Genomic DNA, 18,371 nt, shown 5'->3' on the forward strand with positions numbered 1-18,371 from the left:
AAAGCTTTTCAGAAGTGTGGAGAACCTCTAACCTCAAGGCAATAATTGAGAATTAGAAGTCCTTAGCATCCTTGAACATAGAGCTAGACAAATATCTTCTAAACAAATCTAACTTTACAGTAAAGAGCTATTAATCATATTAAAAATGAGATTGATTCTTACCACTGGGAGCTGGCACTGTAACTGCCGCTCACTCAGTTGTTCCTAATTTATTGGAGGAAACAAATAATGCAACATTTCATGGTGTTGGTATTGTTTTATTGTCTAATATTGATTAAATTATTTACAGTCCTACTTTTCAATCCACAGTTTACCACTCATACCTATGGCTTTATGTTTATCACATCTTTGCATCAAGTATCAGAATTTTGTTTAAAAAAACAGGAACCTGATACCATATAGACACATCTCCTATGTATTTATGTTTAAACATATTAATTTTCAAAAATGACAATTTATAAAAGAAGAGTCTGCTGGTAGCTTTCTTCCAGCTCATGTTTACCACAGATTCTACCGAGCTTTTCCTTTTTAAAGTGTTCCTTTTAGAGTGTCCTGCTGCCTCCACATGGAATCTGTTTCCTCCCTCAGCCCCCTGCCTCTAAATTTAATGCAAAAAAATAAAAAATCAGAAGCTGACAATTTTAAGCAAAAACATAAAGCGCTATAAGATTACCTACATTGCCTTTTACTGAACTAGGTTCTTGAACACTCTAGGAACTTTGTGGAAATTTAGCCAGTCAGTGTTGAAAAGGCACAGGATTTTTGTGCTCAGAGACCTCCAGCAACAATGTTTTTCCCCCAGCCTGAAAGTTAGGAACTGCTGTTAGGACACAACGAACAGTCTGATCCGAAAATTCACAGGTACCCCATTGCCACTTACAACAGAACCCACCAGATTTTACTGATTCTTCTGCCACAGACACTCTGCAATTCTACAACAAGAGTTTGCTTCTGTTGCAAGAGACAAAGAGGTGAAGTTACCCCTACATATACCCAGGGATGGTGTAACAAGGATACAAGCTATTCATTATTAAAATCCTCGCAAAGCTGTCCCCGTCTGTGGTAATTTCTGTTCCATGGTATTACATGAATGGGAAAGTTATTTTTTACATATGAGAGAAGTTTAGTTTTACATGAAGAAAGCTAATTTTGGTCCACTTGTCCAGCTTCCTAAGGACATATTGGAAAGCATATTGGAAAGGTGACCATTCACGGTTCAAAAACCAATGTAAAAGTTAACAAAAATAATTTGGTATTTCATTCCTAAACCTGCAATGTCGTCATTTTCCTACTCATCCACCTTTTCATGCTGCGTGTCCACCAACTGTTGAGTTTTTAAGTCTTCAGCTTGTTCGTGATCTTCCTTATCTGCATCACCTACTTGATTAGGTTCCTTTTCCTCTGCTTCTCTTTGATCAACACTTTCATATTCTACTTGTTCAAGGTCTGTTCCATCTATAAGTTCTGCCTGAACTTCTTCCATCTGTATTTGATTTACATGCTCAACGTGTAGCTGCTCCACATGAACTTCAGCACCTTGTTCAGTCTGAATATGTTCAACTTCCAAGTAACTAATTTGCACCTGTTCTTGCAGTTCATCTATCTGTGTGCCTTTCACTTGATTGTCCTGTATGAGATCCTGGTGCATCTGTTCCACAGTTACCTGTGCAGGATCCACTTGTACCTGAATTACTGGTAGGACATGAACTTGCTCCACTTGTTCTATTATAGTCATTGATGTTACTGGTTCAGCTTCCACAGCTTCCACTGGAAGAACCTCTTCTGCCACTATTCGTTCTGAAATATTGTGCATTTCTTTGAGATGCCTTCTCAGCTCACTGCCTTGCATAAACCACAAATCACATAGGGTACAGTGGTTGGGTTTGTCACCGGTGTGTATTACCAAGTGATCTTTGAATTGATCCCAGCTGTTAAACACACTGTTACAAACCTGAAACAAAAGATACAGCATGTTAAACAGTGCCAACAGAAATATGACAAAGTACAGTGCCTATTTCAGATCATGGCTTCACAATTAGAGGTAAAAGCTGAGAAGTCAGCTTCAGATGAACAGAAAACCTGGCATTATTAATGCTTAAGAAACAGTGTGCTACTTTGAGTTGTGCATACACAGGATATCTACAAAATTTGTAAGTCAGTACAGCATTTGAAAGTTTTCTTATTTTAACCTTATATGAAATTCACACACACTATGACACCCCAATAAACGTCTGGTGCTGGAGTTTTGGGTTGAAAGCCATTTATGTAATAATACTGTACAATGAAATTGTAATACAAACTGTCCTTTTACTGAAGTTCTAGATGCAGTACCACTAGCCAACTTTTCCTTATCAGCTTCCATTTGCTCATGGCATCGTGAGGTTTAACTGGCTAGACTGAACTCTCACATTTTGCCATTTCAAAAAAACATGTGAGTGATTTCAGCAGATAAAATCCTCTTAAAACGCCATCCCTTTAATTCTTTTCCAGCTAGAAGTACCGCCTCAATTGCGGACACCCTATTTTCACAAAGCACATGAGCACGATTCCTTCTCTTCAGCTGGCACAGAGGTAAGTAGCCTGAAAACAACACATAGAGACTGCATAAATGAGTGAGGTGCCAGGGTAGAAGAGAGAGAAGAGTGGGGAAGAGTCAGCCTTGGAGTAAAGAAACAGGCTCAGTAGTCTTTGTCCATGCAAGCATTCTTGTCTGCAGAAAGCAGCAAACACACATTTCAACACCCCTTCACTTCTTGCAAATAGTTTTGAAACAGAATGTCCCATCTCCTCATAATTTTCAGCAACAGCACAGAAGGATGATAAGAGTATCTGACAGGGATTAACTCAAGAACAGGTCTGTGTAGTGCAGCTGTCTCCAGAACTGTAGTGCAGTATCTCCATTTTGCTGCTGAAATCTGTTAAAATGGATAAATGGATTTGTGATGCTAGTGCCATGCTTTCCACCCCCACCCCCCCGCCAAGGCTAACAGTGTAGAAAGAAGTTGTGCATATACTTCTTAAAATACTAACCTTATAGATCAGCACTCAAAATTACTTAGTCATACAGAGAATCATAGAATAGAATCATAGAATGATAGAATGTGTTGGGTCAGAAGGGACCTTTAAAGGCCATCTAGTCCAACCCCCCTGCAGTAAGCAGGGACATCTTCAACTAGATCAGGTTGCTCAGAGCCTCATCCAGCCTGGCCTTGAATGTCTCCAGGGATGGGGCCTCCACCACCTCTCTGGGCAACCTGTGCCAGTGTCTCACCACCCTCATTGTAAAGAACTTCTCCCTAATGTCTAATCTAAACCTGCCCTGCTCTAGTTTAAACCATTGCCCCTCGTCCTATCGCTACATGCCCTTGCAAACAGCCCCTCCCCAGCTTTCCTGTAGGCCCCCTTCAGGTACTAGAAGGCCCCTATAAGGTCTCCCTGGAGCCTTCTCTTCTCCAGGCTGAACAACCCCAACTCTCTCAGTCTGTCCTCATAGGAGACGTGCTCCAGCCCTCTGGTCATCTTCGTGGCCCTCCTCTGGACATGCTCCAACAGGTCCATGCCCTTCTTATGGACATACATAAAGGTAACAACTACTGGACAACTACTGGTAATGCCCAAACACATAATTATTGTTCTTGCCATGTGGAGCCTAATTCAGTACTCAAGGCATACACTGAAGAGCACAAAAGTGCTCATCAAAGAAACACGATTTTGTTTTCTCCTCTTTGTTCAGTAAGTCAAGATTTATTTATTGAACACTATTCAAATTTAGTTCTAAAGAGAGAAAAATTACAGAAAAATTTATCCAAGAATCGCTGTAGCTTCCACGGGCTGAAGAAACACTAATCCACATTCACAACATCTGTGAAAGGATGTGGTATCAATTTTGAAAGAAAGCTATGACACAAAGCGATTAGTTTGAAGGGTCACAAAGACAAAACGTTATGTTCAATGAATCTATTAGGTACAACTTCGTGCTATACAGTAATTCTCACATTTGGAACAAACTTGTCTTTAAGACAAAGGTATGCTCCCAAGAATTAACTTCAGACTAGCATAACAACTAAATGATGCAACAGCATCAGTGAAACTTCCGATTAAATGATTTGATTAGCAACACAAAATTAATTATCTCCTGCAGTACTCAATGCTTTCTGAGAATAAGATCACCATCTCTTTTGGAACAAATAAAGCCGATATCCAGCGGTTTTCTTCACTACACAACCCAGCTTAACCTCAAATGACAGCCATTCTGTGAACTGAGTAAGGTGAGAGCCTTCAGGGAAAAAAAGGGGGAGAGTGAAAAAGAGGGGGAGAGAGAAAAAAGAGCAAGAGAAAGAAAGAGACAGAGCGTGCAGGAAAAAAGTGTGTTCTTATGAGACTGTCACAGCAGTGGGGCAGCAAAATGGCAAATAAAAACAGTACAGCCAACCTCAGCTCTTTCATTTTCTAGCTTTTCAGAATCAGCTTTTAAAAGCTAAGTAAGATTTATCTGAACAGCTTTTCAAATGTTAGTTATGTATAGTGACCAAATGCCATAGCTATCCATCTACAGCGCTTATATTTGCTTAGAAGACATTACAGATTGTCATCGTAAGTTGGAATGACTTTCTAGACAAATATATATTGGGTATCAAACAGAAGAATAATAAAATAGGAAATAAAACAGCACTTTGTATTGTGGACTTCAGTGAAGCATGTTCACAAGCGGGAAAGGCCTAGGTCAGTGCATCAAGAACCTTGAAAGGGAAGTAGAAAGATCAGTAAAATGCAGATAAAAACTTATCTACCCATAAGAATCTCTCTGATTATATGTATTATGAGGCTCCATATCAGTAATTCCATATTTTAAATGGCACTACCTAAATACAAGAATTTATCTGTATGTTGTGGTTGAATGCGATCCTTATATTTATTTTACTAAAAGTAGCTCTTAGAGACATAAGCCCCCTCTCGTTGCCTTTCCTGCTCAGTACTCCCACACTGCCTCAGCATAGGAAGGAGATGTCTAGCCTCAGACTGTGCTACTTCCATTACCCACCTGACACTCGTACAGCTTCTTTCTTCCCTTTTTAGCTCCAGCTCCAGACTGACAGGCCGTCAGGTGACATTTGAGCGTACTATTCCTAGCGAAACGTTCATGGCAGTTCGGACATTCAAATGGTTTTTCACCTGGTACGACAGATAAGGAGATTTGTAAGTGTATAAAACCAGCCAGTTTTCTGTGAGCTCTCTCTTCTTCCCCTGCCCCTCTTTTGTTCAGATTGATAAAGATGTGGACAATTGGGTTATTCTACAGAAGAAAGACATTGTATGTAAACTTTACTTAGTAAATAAAAGGGCAAAAACCTAATGTGGAGTCATAATTATCATTTAGAAAAAAAAAGTAACAATTCCCAGTGCCATTTAAGGTACACTTAAGTTGTTATGGAAATTAGATTACTATTCTGATGAAATATCTTAAGGAAATAGCAACTATTTATCTTTTTTTGTCTGATAATATTTACAATTAAAGAATCAACATTAGTGAACATATGAAGTGACACATTAAAGAAGGAAGTACTTAAATAATACGAAGTTTTATTTTCAAGAACAATAACAGTTTATGTTTGAGAGCTGAAACTGAGCTCCAGAAAAAGAAGTTGGCATGGAATGACCATGAAATACCAATGCATCAGTATTAAAACAAACACACACAGACCTCGTCCCCCCACTAAAATCCAATAAAGAGAAAGCACAGACGGATGTAAATGGGAAAATAAAGGAAGATAAAAATTCCTTTTAGTTTGGCTACTTCATTTCAAACCCGGTACCAAACACAGAAGCCAGTTAAGCACAACAGCAGGGGAGGCTGAAAACAGGTCATTTCCTCTTTTTCACCCCAAGTAGTATATTGTTATTACTGTCATCAAGTAGTAACAAAGAACAACTTGTATCTCTGTTTACTAATTCCATCATGCACAAACACAATGAAATTCAAGGAAATTAAAGTACAAAAAGCTATGAACAGTGCGTTTCTTCTGAAAGTTTGATAATTAATCTGTGGAGGTACTGACACCAACATCACTACTGAAACAAACATCTTAATGAACTCCAAAAGAGTCCGAGACATTTCAGTGAATAACATAATCTATCCTAGCTAGTCCGAAAGCCTGCATTTTCAGGAATGCAGTGGTCATTGACTATTGAGATGGAAAGCAAATAAACCTGCGTTTTCAGAGGTCAGGATATTCAGAAATTCCTAATTAGCTTTGCAAAAGAAATCCACAGGAGCCAATAATTCTCACTTATATACCTAAAGGCTACAGGAATATGTTAAATGGTGGGAACATTCCCCTAGTGGTTCCAAAATGCTGTGTTTTTGGAGACTGTTGTACAGGTAATGCAGAGGATGCTGAACTGCCATCAGTCTTGCAGGTGAAAAATCATGGACTTTGCCCAAGCAACCAATGGATACCACAGAGCAAAACCCACACCACCGACCTTCACCTGCCCTGTGATCTGGTCACATTTAAATAGTTACTTGGAGCAAGACACCAATCAGGGACAGATTCATTCTATTCTTACTCAGATTCTTCAGTAATCCCCAACATATTCTACTGAAAGTGTCTGAAAGTGACAATTCAAAGATAACAGTGGCAATATCCAAAGACCAAAAGACATTGCCTGACTTCTTGCACAGTGCAAGTCAACGCTGTGAGCTGGGGTGCACCAGCCACAGCAGTGATGGAAAACCCAGACAGCGTGCCAGCTGTCTTCTCTCCTCTCCTCTGAGAAACGCATTGGCAAGCTGGGGGCTAAACTCATCTGCTAAAAGTGACAACTTGCTTCTCCTCCCCGTGTGTCATCAACTATGAGTTTAGCCTCATCTAAGTGAGATTTTACGAAGAAGGAGGGTTTTGGCCTGATCTAATGATTATCTTTTTCTCCCTTTATGAGAATGGGTGAGATTTCACTTGCCAATTGTAACTCACAGGACAGAAATTCTGACCAGGATAGTCCAATATTGTGCAGGTCCTTTATAATCTGGCAGTCACAGGAAGGAGATATAAATAAATATTTTTATTTATAATAAATATTATAAATATTTATTATATCATAATATATATTGTATTATTACATAATAATATAAATATTATAATAAATAAATAAATATTTTTAACCCAAAGAAATTCATAACAACTAACACAGTGACTTTTATTTGCCTAATATGAAACAAATACCAAGGATTTCAACCATAACCATAAAACTACCATATCATTATGTAGATTGGGATTAGAAAGAAATAGTAAACCTAGTTATTTCTTTTTTCCCACAAATGCACCGAAGACAGGCATTTATCTAATTAACTTCTTGTGATCATTTATTCAAGATACGCAAATAGAGTCCATTTATTCACTCCTATGGAATATGTTATTTGCAATTCAAAGTACACTTCCTGTAAAACACATTTTAGATTTACCAAGAATGGCAAATACCTTGATTAATTTTTACTAGGAAGTTTGTATACAAATTACTGCAGTTAGAGGGCTTTAGTTGTAACTAGAAGCCAGGTATTTCTAGCACTCAGGACTTGTGTTCTCTTCAGCATATTCTCTATCTCCCCTAAACATGCAAAACCCCCAAAATGCTAGAGCCAAGGCCACAAGGACAGGACTATAACAGTGCTCTTACCTGTGTGCTTCCGAAGGTGTTCTTTAAAATGCCCAAAGTGGTCAAACTGCTTATCACAGTACTGGCATATATGTATTTTTTTGCCAGGTCTTTGCTTCTTGCTGGCACCACCTTCATCAAGGTGGTAACAGGTGAGGTGCTGTTTCAAAGCACTTTCTCGTAGGTACCTTTTATTGCATATGTCACACTTGTAACTCTCAGTAGAGTGTGTTTTCATGTGTTCCTTAAAATGGTAAAACAATTTAAACGAACGGTTACATTTCTCACAGTGGAATAAATTGTTCACGTGTGACAGCTGAAGTTCCACAATTTCAATACCTTCTACCTGTTTGCACGAGGGATCAGTTGCACTATCACCTTCTTCTTGGATCTGGCATTTTCTCTCTCCCTGGCGATACTTGCTAGTGATATCTGCCAAAAGAGCCAAAGCAGATTCATCCGATGTACCTGTTGTCTGGATGTACTTTATGGATTGCTCTGCAGAAGCTACTTCTTCAAGTGTTTCCATGGTGTCATCTTCTACTTCAATCGTCCCTTCTGCAATCTCAACCTCAATTTCAACAGGCTCCGATTCTGCAGATGGCAGTGTTTCTGTGATAACATTAGAGGTTTCAGCTATCTTCCTCTTTTTTGGTTTATTTTTTTCTTGTGTTTGATTTGATTCTAAGGGTGATGAATTTTCTTTGTTCCTGTAAAGCATTTGCATAAACATGGTTAAGATTCATAAGCACTGACATAACAATTCCTGCCTAATACTGAGCTTCTGCATCCAACATTCCGTAGCTGTTTCTGAAAGAAGCTGAATGACAAATGACCACATAATCTGTGTGCGTGTCAGAAGGTAATTTATCCTTAATCTATACTCCTTACAGCTGTAAAATAGCACAGTTAAAGCTGCAGAGCATTTGACTTAAGACTACTAAAGTGTTTTAAACAGCTCTGCTTGAATGATACAAAGCACCTATTAAGAAGAAAGGCCAGTTAACCTAAAGACACAGGTTTATCTAAGAAACTTGTGAAATTCTGCACTTGGAAAGAAAACTTCTCTGAAGGAAGGAGTTCTTTGGCCTGCCTATTCAGAAATAAGATTCGAGTCCTTCCTACGCTATTCCTCCTGGAGTGTGTGCAATTGCTTATAGCGCTTACAGCTTGGTAGAAAACACCACAGCTGTGACTTCACACAATGATTATTATAACAACTTGTACTTCGGGAAAGCACACAGATAACAGCTGAGGTAAAAATAAAAGTCACTGGGATGTGTAAAGAGCATTCTAGTTCCATTTTCTGGGCTTAAACACAACTCCCAGCTCTGTTCCTGTTCTCCCTGCATCATACACGCACAACCCCCTTCCTCCAAGGTGTCAGGGATAGCGTGCCATCTCAAACACAAACAGAGCTGAGTGGGCCAATGCTTTCAAGTCACACCTTCAACATCATCCACAGCACTTATGTGCTTGGAGGTTTTACTACGGATTATCAATTTTGAGAATGAGTGGCTATCTTCCCCTCAAATCAGACTGACAGGAGTAAGCTCTGCTTTTACCTTCCTTTGCAGCCTGATGAATACTTTCACATAATCTACTCTCTATCACTTTCACATTTTCTAGTAATAGCAGAGATAAGGCTTCACCCAGCATCTGTACGTTGTTTCAGAGATACATTGCTAATGATCTAATGCGGGATACAGCTTATTAAATTGCACCTTACTCCATTCAGACACAGGAAGACAGAGCAGCTAACCTCAGTTTCATCTAGCCTGGATTTCTAATGTCTAGAAGGTGACAGTTTGCACATTACTGCAAGGAGCTCCAGGATCATGTGCTAAAAGAATAATTTGCTCAGCAAAGAGGAGACTACCATCCTTGACCACATTGTGTGAAACTTTAAATGGGGATACACACATACAACACAACTGCACTTTAAGGAATAACAGTTGTTTTCTTTCTAGTCCAGATTATGGGATATGCAAGCCTTTGATGCATTATACAAATAATTAGTTCTACAACCATCTCTGTTCAACTGAAGTTTCTGAAGTCTTTCAGTCAAAGGTCTGACTGAGGCACTGTATTGCAAGTCTGCCCCTCTCACTATGGAGGGGAAAACAGAGACTGACAGTGGTACTCAAGTTTGTTTTTCTAACAAAAAACCAAACAAACGAAACAAACTCCCACAAAAAAAAATTTCAAAATATATGAACAATGGAAATAACTCTAAGAATAGACTGGCTTGCATGTGTTTTCATTAAGCAAAACACTTGTTTCCATGAAACACAAAAATTACAGTGTTTACTAGTGATGCATAACCAACAAACTGCATAACATTATACAACAGCGGGAAATTATTGCAGGCTGGGCAGTTTAGCTTGATGGATGGATCTGAATCCTGGTTCAACTGCTCTACCGGTGCACACTGACTCAAAGTGAAACTGATTAGAACACTCTTTTTCAGTTTCCAGTTTCTTTTAAATTGCTCAAGCAGACTGCTGAAGTCTGGTTTTTTTCCTGAATAAAAAAAAATAAAAATAATCTTTTGGTGGTACCATGCTTAATCTGAATAATGTCAAAAAAGGGTGTTTGTAGGGCTGCAGGGTAGGACTAGAAATGCACAATCCTATATCTTTCCTATTAAAAAAAATATACATACTTATTCAGCTTTACTTTCAATCCACAGAATAAGCACAGAATAAGTAAATACAGAAATAAATGCTTATGTTGAAAACTAAATTTCCAGCATATCATATCACAGAGGGTTTTTTTAAACAAAATGTTAGCTGGCTATTAGAGGAACTTGGCACCAATGCTGCTCTCCTTGACTAATGTGTCTATGGGGAGATAAAAAGGAAGCAACAGTCTTTCCTTAGTCTGAATGCAAAGACCTTTCAGCGGATCTAGAACAGAAAGCAAAAATAACTGTAATGCTTGGAGCATTTATTGCCCCTCCCTCTGCCTCATGCCAGCAGAACAGTGTAGCATGCAGAAGGAATGAGAAAGTGAGAGCACTTTGTGAAAGTGAAAGGGAAGGAAGGGGAAGAAAAACAGCATGATAGGACTGGCACCTGTTTTTCTCAGGCTGGAGTTTGGCGATGGAGCACAGTTCCTGGTACTGCATAAAAGGTGCCACAGCAACATTTGATAAAGTATTGGTCCCATGTAAAACTGATTATAACAGTTACATTCATTCAAGAAGTTCGAAAGGTTAATTTTATAGAATCATAGAATCGTTATGGTTGGAAGAGACCTTTAAGATCATCAAGTCCAACCACTAACCTCGCACTGTGTTTTGCAGCAAGACGTTTTAAGATTACTGCTTATTCTCCCAGGAAGCTGCATGAAATCAAAACACCAGCACAAGCTTGTTAACGTGGCCTGATTCCCTGAGGCACATCATCACTGTACACCCAGCTCTCAATACGGTGTGGGCAGTCAGATAGCACGGAGCCCTGGTATTAGTTCCCACAAAGTCACAGCCCTATGATGTCTGCAACATTTACCAGCCATGTCACTCGTCATAAAGTTCCAGCCCAAAGAATGTGACATTCATTTTTCAGCCTGTGTAATTATGACCCATATCTTATAGTAGAAGAGTATATGGTCCCACACAAATTTAGGAGGTTGTAGGATAAGGAAGAGCACTGCAAAATACTGGCAGCTGACTCTTGCAAAAGGATTCTCGTAACTCCACGTTTCAGTGTTGGGAAGAAAAAGCAGCTTATGTGCTTACCTGATTTCAAGGGCTTTGATTGCTTCTAACATCTGTAGATATTCAGCTGCTTTCCAAACATCATTTGCTTCTTCCTCACCTTGGACCATTAGTTTTGCTGTATAGGTGAACTCAATTAGGTGACGAAATGCCATGTTACTTACACCTGTATACAGGCAAGAAAAACAACAGTTTCTTTTAGCAATTCCTCAGTCTCATCTATCTGATGAATACTGCACACTTGCTTGCTTACCATTTTGCTCACAGTACTATAGCTCCCAGTTTCATGAAGATGACACCCTTAAAAGGCTCATGTTGGAACAAAAAGTCTACTATAGAAACACATGAATCTGGAACTACAGAGTTATGCCACAGCAAAGATAAAAGAAAAGATAAGATAGACAAAATGCTGTTTGAATAATAAAAAGTATAGATTTAAACACAAAAATACAATCTCTCTCAAGAGACCTCTGAGCAGCATGTTACTACCAGGAGCTGAAATACTGCTCCAGGAATTTGCTGCCTGCGTACCAGACAAGTATTGCTCCATGTCCGCCCTGCTCTTGCATCCCAGCCAAGGCATCCTCCATTCGCCATCACTGGCAGCCTTTTCCTCTGACCAGAACGGCTGTTGTCAGGGAAAAGATTGTATGTCACACTGTTAGTTCTAGAAACATACAGCGTCTGCCTGACCTCCATTAGCCGTGTACTGGGGCGAAAGGAAAGAAAAAAAAGAAAAAAAAAAGGAAAAAACAACCCACGTAACCTCACACTTTTCCTCCCAAAAGATTTAATTCAAGGCTGAAGAAGAATTTTTTTTCCACTGGTGGTAGCTGCCTCAGAACAACTCAAGAGCTGAGATCTAGAAAGCTAATTGATATGACCAAGCATGTTATGTAAGGCCATACCAAGGATGCTACATTCATTTCCAGTTTGGGCACACAACTCTGAAGGTTTTTATTTACACAAATCATATTACCTTCAATCTCCACCAGGGGCTCCTGAGTGAAATCTTGGAAGAATTTGTAGAAGAACTGGCTACAGGCAGCAAGAACAGCCTTATGAGCTTTGAAATGGTGACCTACAAAGTGAGAAAAAGATTTGGTTTAGGATAACAACTTCCTCACTCATAGCGCAGAATAAATGCAGATGCAGAAAAGAGACCACCCAGTCTACAAATCTATTCCGGCAGCATACAGTCAATTAATATGTCTTCTTGTAACACGGGATACTGCTGCAGCTAGCCTGTCCCACCCATCTCATGCAGACCCCTGTGGACATCACTGACCTTGATGAAGCTCTGCAAGTCAATCAGCAACTCAATCACTTACTCCAGTGTTTCTCTTTTCAGATATTTAAGTTACGGGAAATTCCTATGCAAACTTTCTCCTATATGTCTTGGCATCAGCTCTCAGGTTTTATCCAGGTTCTCCTTGTTTTTTGTTGCTCTTACAGGCTGATGTATTTTATCGCCGCTTCTGCCAGCATAAATACCGCTGCAGAACAGAGGTGGTTCTGCTCTGTTCTTCCTGTTTTCCAGAAAGAACTGTGTATTCCCCATCACCATGTTGCCCTCTCCCTGGCGCACGCATGAACATTCATAAGGCTCCACGGGACAGAGACAAGAGATGCAACATGGATTAGAACTACACAGCTGCATACAAAAACAGCTTTGAGCTCAACGCATGGATTTGGTAATACCAGAGCGGGAACAAACATTCAGGATAAATTTTGTGCAAGTGCTGTTAGTCAAACTACAGTAATTTCTGAAGAGTAATTTTTTCTTTATTTGCTTACTTTCTTCTAATCCGGGCTCTGTAGGACTCTTCCTTCAAGTGAGTTCTTGCTATCCTTTTAAAGATCAGGTGGTACTCCTTTAGCTAAGTCTGTGTCCTAGTGGACACTTCCTGTCTTCCCTGAAGTCCTCATCTGTTCTAAGACATGTTTGGGATAAGAAGCAATCTGAGGTGATCGATCAGATACCACCTTTTCTAAGGAGATAATAAGCACTTACGTCTCTGTCATCCTTTTAAACTAATATTAATGTCCTTAGAGCACATATAAAAAAAAAAGTGAGTGCTTCTACCCTAACAACATATTAAAATAGCAGCCAGATACCAGAGAAGTAAGTAAATCTTATTTCAAGGTGTTGGTTTGGCAGTTTTTGTTTGGGTTTTTTTTTTTTTAAACCCACAATATTTGTACAAGTTCTCTGCAGGCAAACAGTGAGCTCAAGTTAGGGAAAAGTATTTTAACAATGTTTTGGAAATCCTTAAACAACACGTTAAATATAGCACAGCAGTTTCAAAGTGGGCTTCTATCTGAAAATATTTAGCCCCTTTTTTGGAAAAGCAGAAGCAAAATCATTAATCACTGCTGAAGACTCTATTCACCCCGAGATTTTAAATGAAACTCTGCAAGCAACACTGGTACGGAACCAAAAAGTTGTTAGCAGCCCAGTCTGACAACTGACCTGTGACAAACCCAACAGCTTCCCAGCACAGCTTTCAGAATTCTCTGTATACCGACTGGTTCTCAGGCCTGTACATACCATCGACAATCAGTGTGATATCCGTAAACTGATCCTGCTCACGTTGTTCATTCAGTCTATCCAAAATAACTTTATAGTGTTCAGGGAACTCCTGGATACATTCCATCGTTTCTTCAGCTTCCATGGCAAAAGGACTAATCTGCAAAAGATGTGGTATGAGAATAAGAATACTGCACCTCTCAGTAAATACTATGCACAGTCAGCTTAGTATACAAACATGAACTAACTAGCACTTTTCAGGGACTACAAAACCAACTGAAACACTAACTGTCTTGGTAACAGGTTTACCTGATTTTAGCTGACAGGTAGGAAATGGCAGGGTTAAGTATATGGAATATTGCCTTTTTTATATACATGAAAAACCAGTCCAAGTGAGTAAGTGTACCTCTTTATTCTAGAGATTCAGCAGGGACGCACCTCCCTCAAAGCAAATACTGCAGGGATGTAACATCTCCACAGCCAACTATTCAACACCACCACAGCAGCACAATGTCAGAATCTTACATGGTTATTTCTCGCAATTCTACCAACCCACTTGGTGGAAGAACAGTTCTTAGAATGTTCATACTTAAGCCACATTTTGCACCTGGTGAACACAAGATGTTTACTTCCTTTAAATAAAGATGTAACAAAGCAGCACTTTTCAGCTTCTGAGTACCTACGAGTTCCAGGGATTTAATGTGCTGTCACACTCTAGAGCAAAGAGCATCTTCTCTACCCAGCCTTCTTGCACTTCTCCCCCTGCAAGGTGAAATATTCATTGCCAGCCTTTTGAGAGAGACACACATGCTCGCAATCTGATGGCCCTTCCTCCCTTACTTATACAACAAAGATAGTCAGGGGCAGGAGTTGCAGAGGTTCTCAAACCTGAAGAGGTTTAGCAGAACTCTGTGCCTGTGGACGAGATGCAGATGTTAGTCTGCTGCTTATGCAAAAGAACCTCTGGAGAGTGTCCAAGTGCTTCAATGAATGCATTTCACAAATTAACTCCAGGCAAAGTAACTTCAGATCTGTGCAGCAGCACTCATCCTCAACTCCCACATTCACATGGCTCACACTGAGACTGCCACAGAAAAAGCGAAGACGTTTCAAAGTCACTTTAGCACAGAAACATTGTTTCTTTTCACAGTCTAACTCACTTTGAAGAACATGTGGTTTCTGAATGAGTCATAAAGGAATTTGAGACATACCCTTCCCTGTACTGTTGTTACACTTAGTATGGACAACAGGAGGAAAGTCAGGAGAGTGACTAGTATCAAACCAAACACGGAACATAGAGATGGAACTCTCTGGTGTGGCAAAGAAGCAGTTTTCTTCAGGGTGCCGAAGAAACTGGAGAGCAGGTGCTCCCTGACTTCTGGTGCAGATTCTTTTTGTGTGTGATTCGAACTGGGAAGTCCTGAGTACAAAACTGTTCTTTATGTGTACTAACCACGTCTGAGCTGATGCCACCGTGCTTGCTAACTCCCCTATGCGGCTGTGTAAATTCTACCTCACTTGTAACAAATACAGGTATATGGGGTTCGACAGAAGTAGAGAGGAGAATTACACAATTATGATAAAGGCAAAGCTATTTTCTTATGACTAACAGACATCAAGTAAAGGAAATTGTGGAGTTCCTGTTTTCACCACAAAATACACTTTCTTGCATCTGTCATGGATTCAGTTGGCATTGAGTTAAAATTTTTACTAATAGCTGGTATAGTTTTGGATGTGAGATGAGAAATACTTTTGGTAGTGCACTGGTGGTTTTTGGTTGTTGCTAAGTTAACAAGGCCTTTTCTGCTCCTCACAGCACCCCAACAGCAAGTAGGCTGGGAGTGCACAAGAAGTTGGGAGGGGACACAGACAGGACAGCTGACCCCAGCTGACCAGAGGGATATTCCATGCCATATGACGTCACGCTCAGTATATAACACTGGGGGAAGAAGAAGAACGGGAAAGACATTCTGACTTATGGCGTTTGTCTTCCCAAGTGACCATGACGTGACGGAGCCCTGCTTTCCTAGAGATGGCTGAACACCTGCCTGCCAATGGGAAGTGGTGAATGAATTTCTTGTGTTGCTTTGCTTGTGTGCAACGGCTGTTTCTTTACTTATTAAACTGTCTTTATCTCAACTCATGAGTTCTCTTTCTCTCACTTTTACTCTTCTGATTCTCTCCTGTATCCCAAACTGGTGGAGTGAGCGAGCAGCTGCATGGCCCTGGTTGCCAGGTGGGGTTAAACCACAACAGCATCTCAGAAAAACTGGCCCATTAAGAAGTCATTTTTCCAATAACATGAAAAAAGAAGAGCAGAAGCAACGACTTATGGAAGTCTAGCTCTACCTGCTACCACTGCTTTGCCAAGCAGACGCTGAAATACCTGTCAGGGTCTTGAAGGGGACAGAGGAGAACAGCCTGTCAGGGGAAGGTGAGGTGGATGGGAGCGGATGCTACTGTTGCCTTTGCTTCACCTCATCTGTAATGATGGATCTAAGACAGATGACCTACTGCTCCTGCCTTTCTTCTGTCATCTGGTATTCCATGTAAAGCCTCACGTGGGAAGCTATCAGCCATTAACTTCACTGCTTAATTCTTCTTGCCAATTCCTGACACATCATAAAAGGACACATGACTTGCAGTTAAAAGCATAGTTCCTTAAAAGTTGAATAAAATTTTGACCTACAACTCTCATGATTTCCAACTACCCAAATGAAATTTACTTCCAAACTGGATACTTGTAGTGGTATATTACCAAAAACACCCTCAAAATAATAGAGTAACCTCCATGCTACCAAATCTAAGAAACTAAACAAACAAAAAAAAAGAAAAAAAAGAAAACATACCACTTATGATAGCTAGCTTATTGTCGTGAATTAACACAGAACTAGTAAAAAGTACGACTTTATTGCATATCTAAATGCAGTTGCAGCATTCATAGAGTATTCTCGCTTTAAAAAACCCAGTGATATTGCAGAAAAAAGCCCAACAGAACAGCATATGTTCAGTAAGAGCATGACTACTCTGGAGGAAAAAGTGAAGGGTAACGACTGAGAAAACCAAGAAGCCAAGGAAGGCAGCCAGAAGTGATCCAAGTCACCACTTACAAGTAGGCTCATAGATGAGTGATGGAAACTGGAGTACTTCAGTTGTTTATTGTGATTTTCTTGGAAGTTGCAGTCAACTACTGATTCAACCTTATCAGCTGGTAGCAACGGATGCATCTCATATGACAGAATCGTATAGTCGTCTAGGTCGGAAAGGACCTTTAAGACCATCGAGCCCAAGACAGGTGTATGATTTGCAAATCTGTCTTTATACCTCTCCCTCAATGAAGCCATCTTATTATTACTGCCCTCCTGGACCACATCACGGACTCCTCGCACTGTAGGCACCAGGCACGTGTTTTCCTTGCACACACAGGAAGGCGGGCAGGCAGCGCGGTGTCAGGGCAATTCCCGGAGGAACAGCCCCAGCACTGGCCAAACCACCGCCACCTCGCTGTGGCCATCTCAGGAACGGGGACTCTGACAGGGGTCTGGCGGGCAACACCAGTGGTTGCTCGCAGGTGACAATGACGTGAGAACTTCTTGTCCCCTTTACAGCCTGTTTTCCACCGAAAGCAGCAGCCGCGTGGCAATGACACCCGCCAACCCCGCGCTCCCCTCGGCCACAAGGCCTCGCTGCCGCCGCGGCGGAGGCGGCCCAGCAGCGGGCCGGGGCCGGGGCCGGGGCCGGGGCCGGGGCCGGGGCCGCCCCCCGCCCCCCCTCAGCCGGGCCGGGCCCCGCCGACCGCGCGCGCGCCTCCCCTGGGCTTCAGCCCTGGCGCCCCGGTGGCCAGACCCAGCCTCCCGCATCCCCAGACGCGGCCCCATTGGCGGGCGCTAGTGGCAGTCAGAGCCGCTCCCACCAATCGCAAAGCGGCGGCAGAGCCCGCCCCACTCGGAGGAGCCAATCGGCGCCCGCCGAGTCCCGGGAGCGGGAGAAGGCGGAAGGCCTAGCCGGCGCAGACTGCCCGCCGGGCACGGCCGCTCCCAGACCGCTGCGGGCGACCGGCGGCGGCGGCGAGCGCCCGGCGGAGGCGCTGCCGAGGAGGGGACCCGGCCGGGCGCAGGCCCCGAACCGTGTGCTTGGCAGCGCCGCCGCCTCGTTAGTCCTTATTACGTCATCAAAGCGCGCATTAAATCGATCCCTTTTCAATTCCCGGCCGGGCCGCGGCCCGGCAGCGCGGCGCTCCGCGGAGCTGGGGGGAGGCGGTTCCGCCCGGTACTCACCGCGAGAAGCCGCTCGCCCCGCCGCGCCCGCTCCGCTGTGGCCGCTTCCTGCTCCCCAGCACGCTGGAAAGCGGGGCGGGCTCCGGCCAATCGCGACTCGTATTCCCGGCCTGCACCGCGCGGAGGAAGTGACGTCAGGGGTCACCTTTCACACGGCGGGGCTGTGGTGGAGCGGGAGCTCAGCGTCTCG

The 18,371-nt window shown here is 41.9% G+C and overlaps 1 protein-coding gene across 7 annotated transcripts; it reads right to left on the reverse strand.

The window, feature by feature from the left end:
* Nucleotides 1-236: 236 nt before the first annotated feature.
* On the reverse strand, nt 237-18,290 carry ZNF131 (zinc finger protein 131). 7 transcript variants are annotated; one of them, XM_054186284.1, is made up of 8 exons: nt 14,584-14,666; nt 13,926-14,064; nt 12,354-12,455; nt 11,396-11,540; nt 8,000-8,363; nt 7,675-7,897; nt 5,042-5,172; nt 237-1,951 (listed from the first exon to the last, which is right to left on the reverse strand). In XM_054186284.1, exons 2-8 carry the CDS (start codon nt 14,047-14,049, stop codon nt 1,289-1,291), a joined length of 1,752 nt encoding a protein of 583 aa, XP_054042259.1. In that variant the 5' UTR covers nt 14,050-14,064; nt 14,584-14,666; the 3' UTR covers nt 237-1,288. The 7 variants fall into 7 exon arrangements, with proteins under 7 accessions (XP_054042259.1, XP_054042257.1, XP_054042262.1 ...); XM_054186282.1 differs by lacking the exon at nt 14,584-14,666 and adding an exon at nt 18,182-18,290 and having other exon boundaries at nt 7,675-8,363; XM_054186287.1 differs by lacking the exon at nt 14,584-14,666 and adding an exon at nt 14,793-15,019 and having other exon boundaries at nt 7,675-8,363.
* Between the last annotated feature and the right edge of the window lie 81 nt (nt 18,291-18,371).

This window comes from Rissa tridactyla, chromosome Z, assembly GCF_028500815.1.
Source record: "Rissa tridactyla isolate bRisTri1 chromosome Z, bRisTri1.patW.cur.20221130, whole genome shotgun sequence".
Classification (NCBI taxonomy): Eukaryota; Metazoa; Chordata; class Aves; order Charadriiformes; family Laridae; genus Rissa; species Rissa tridactyla.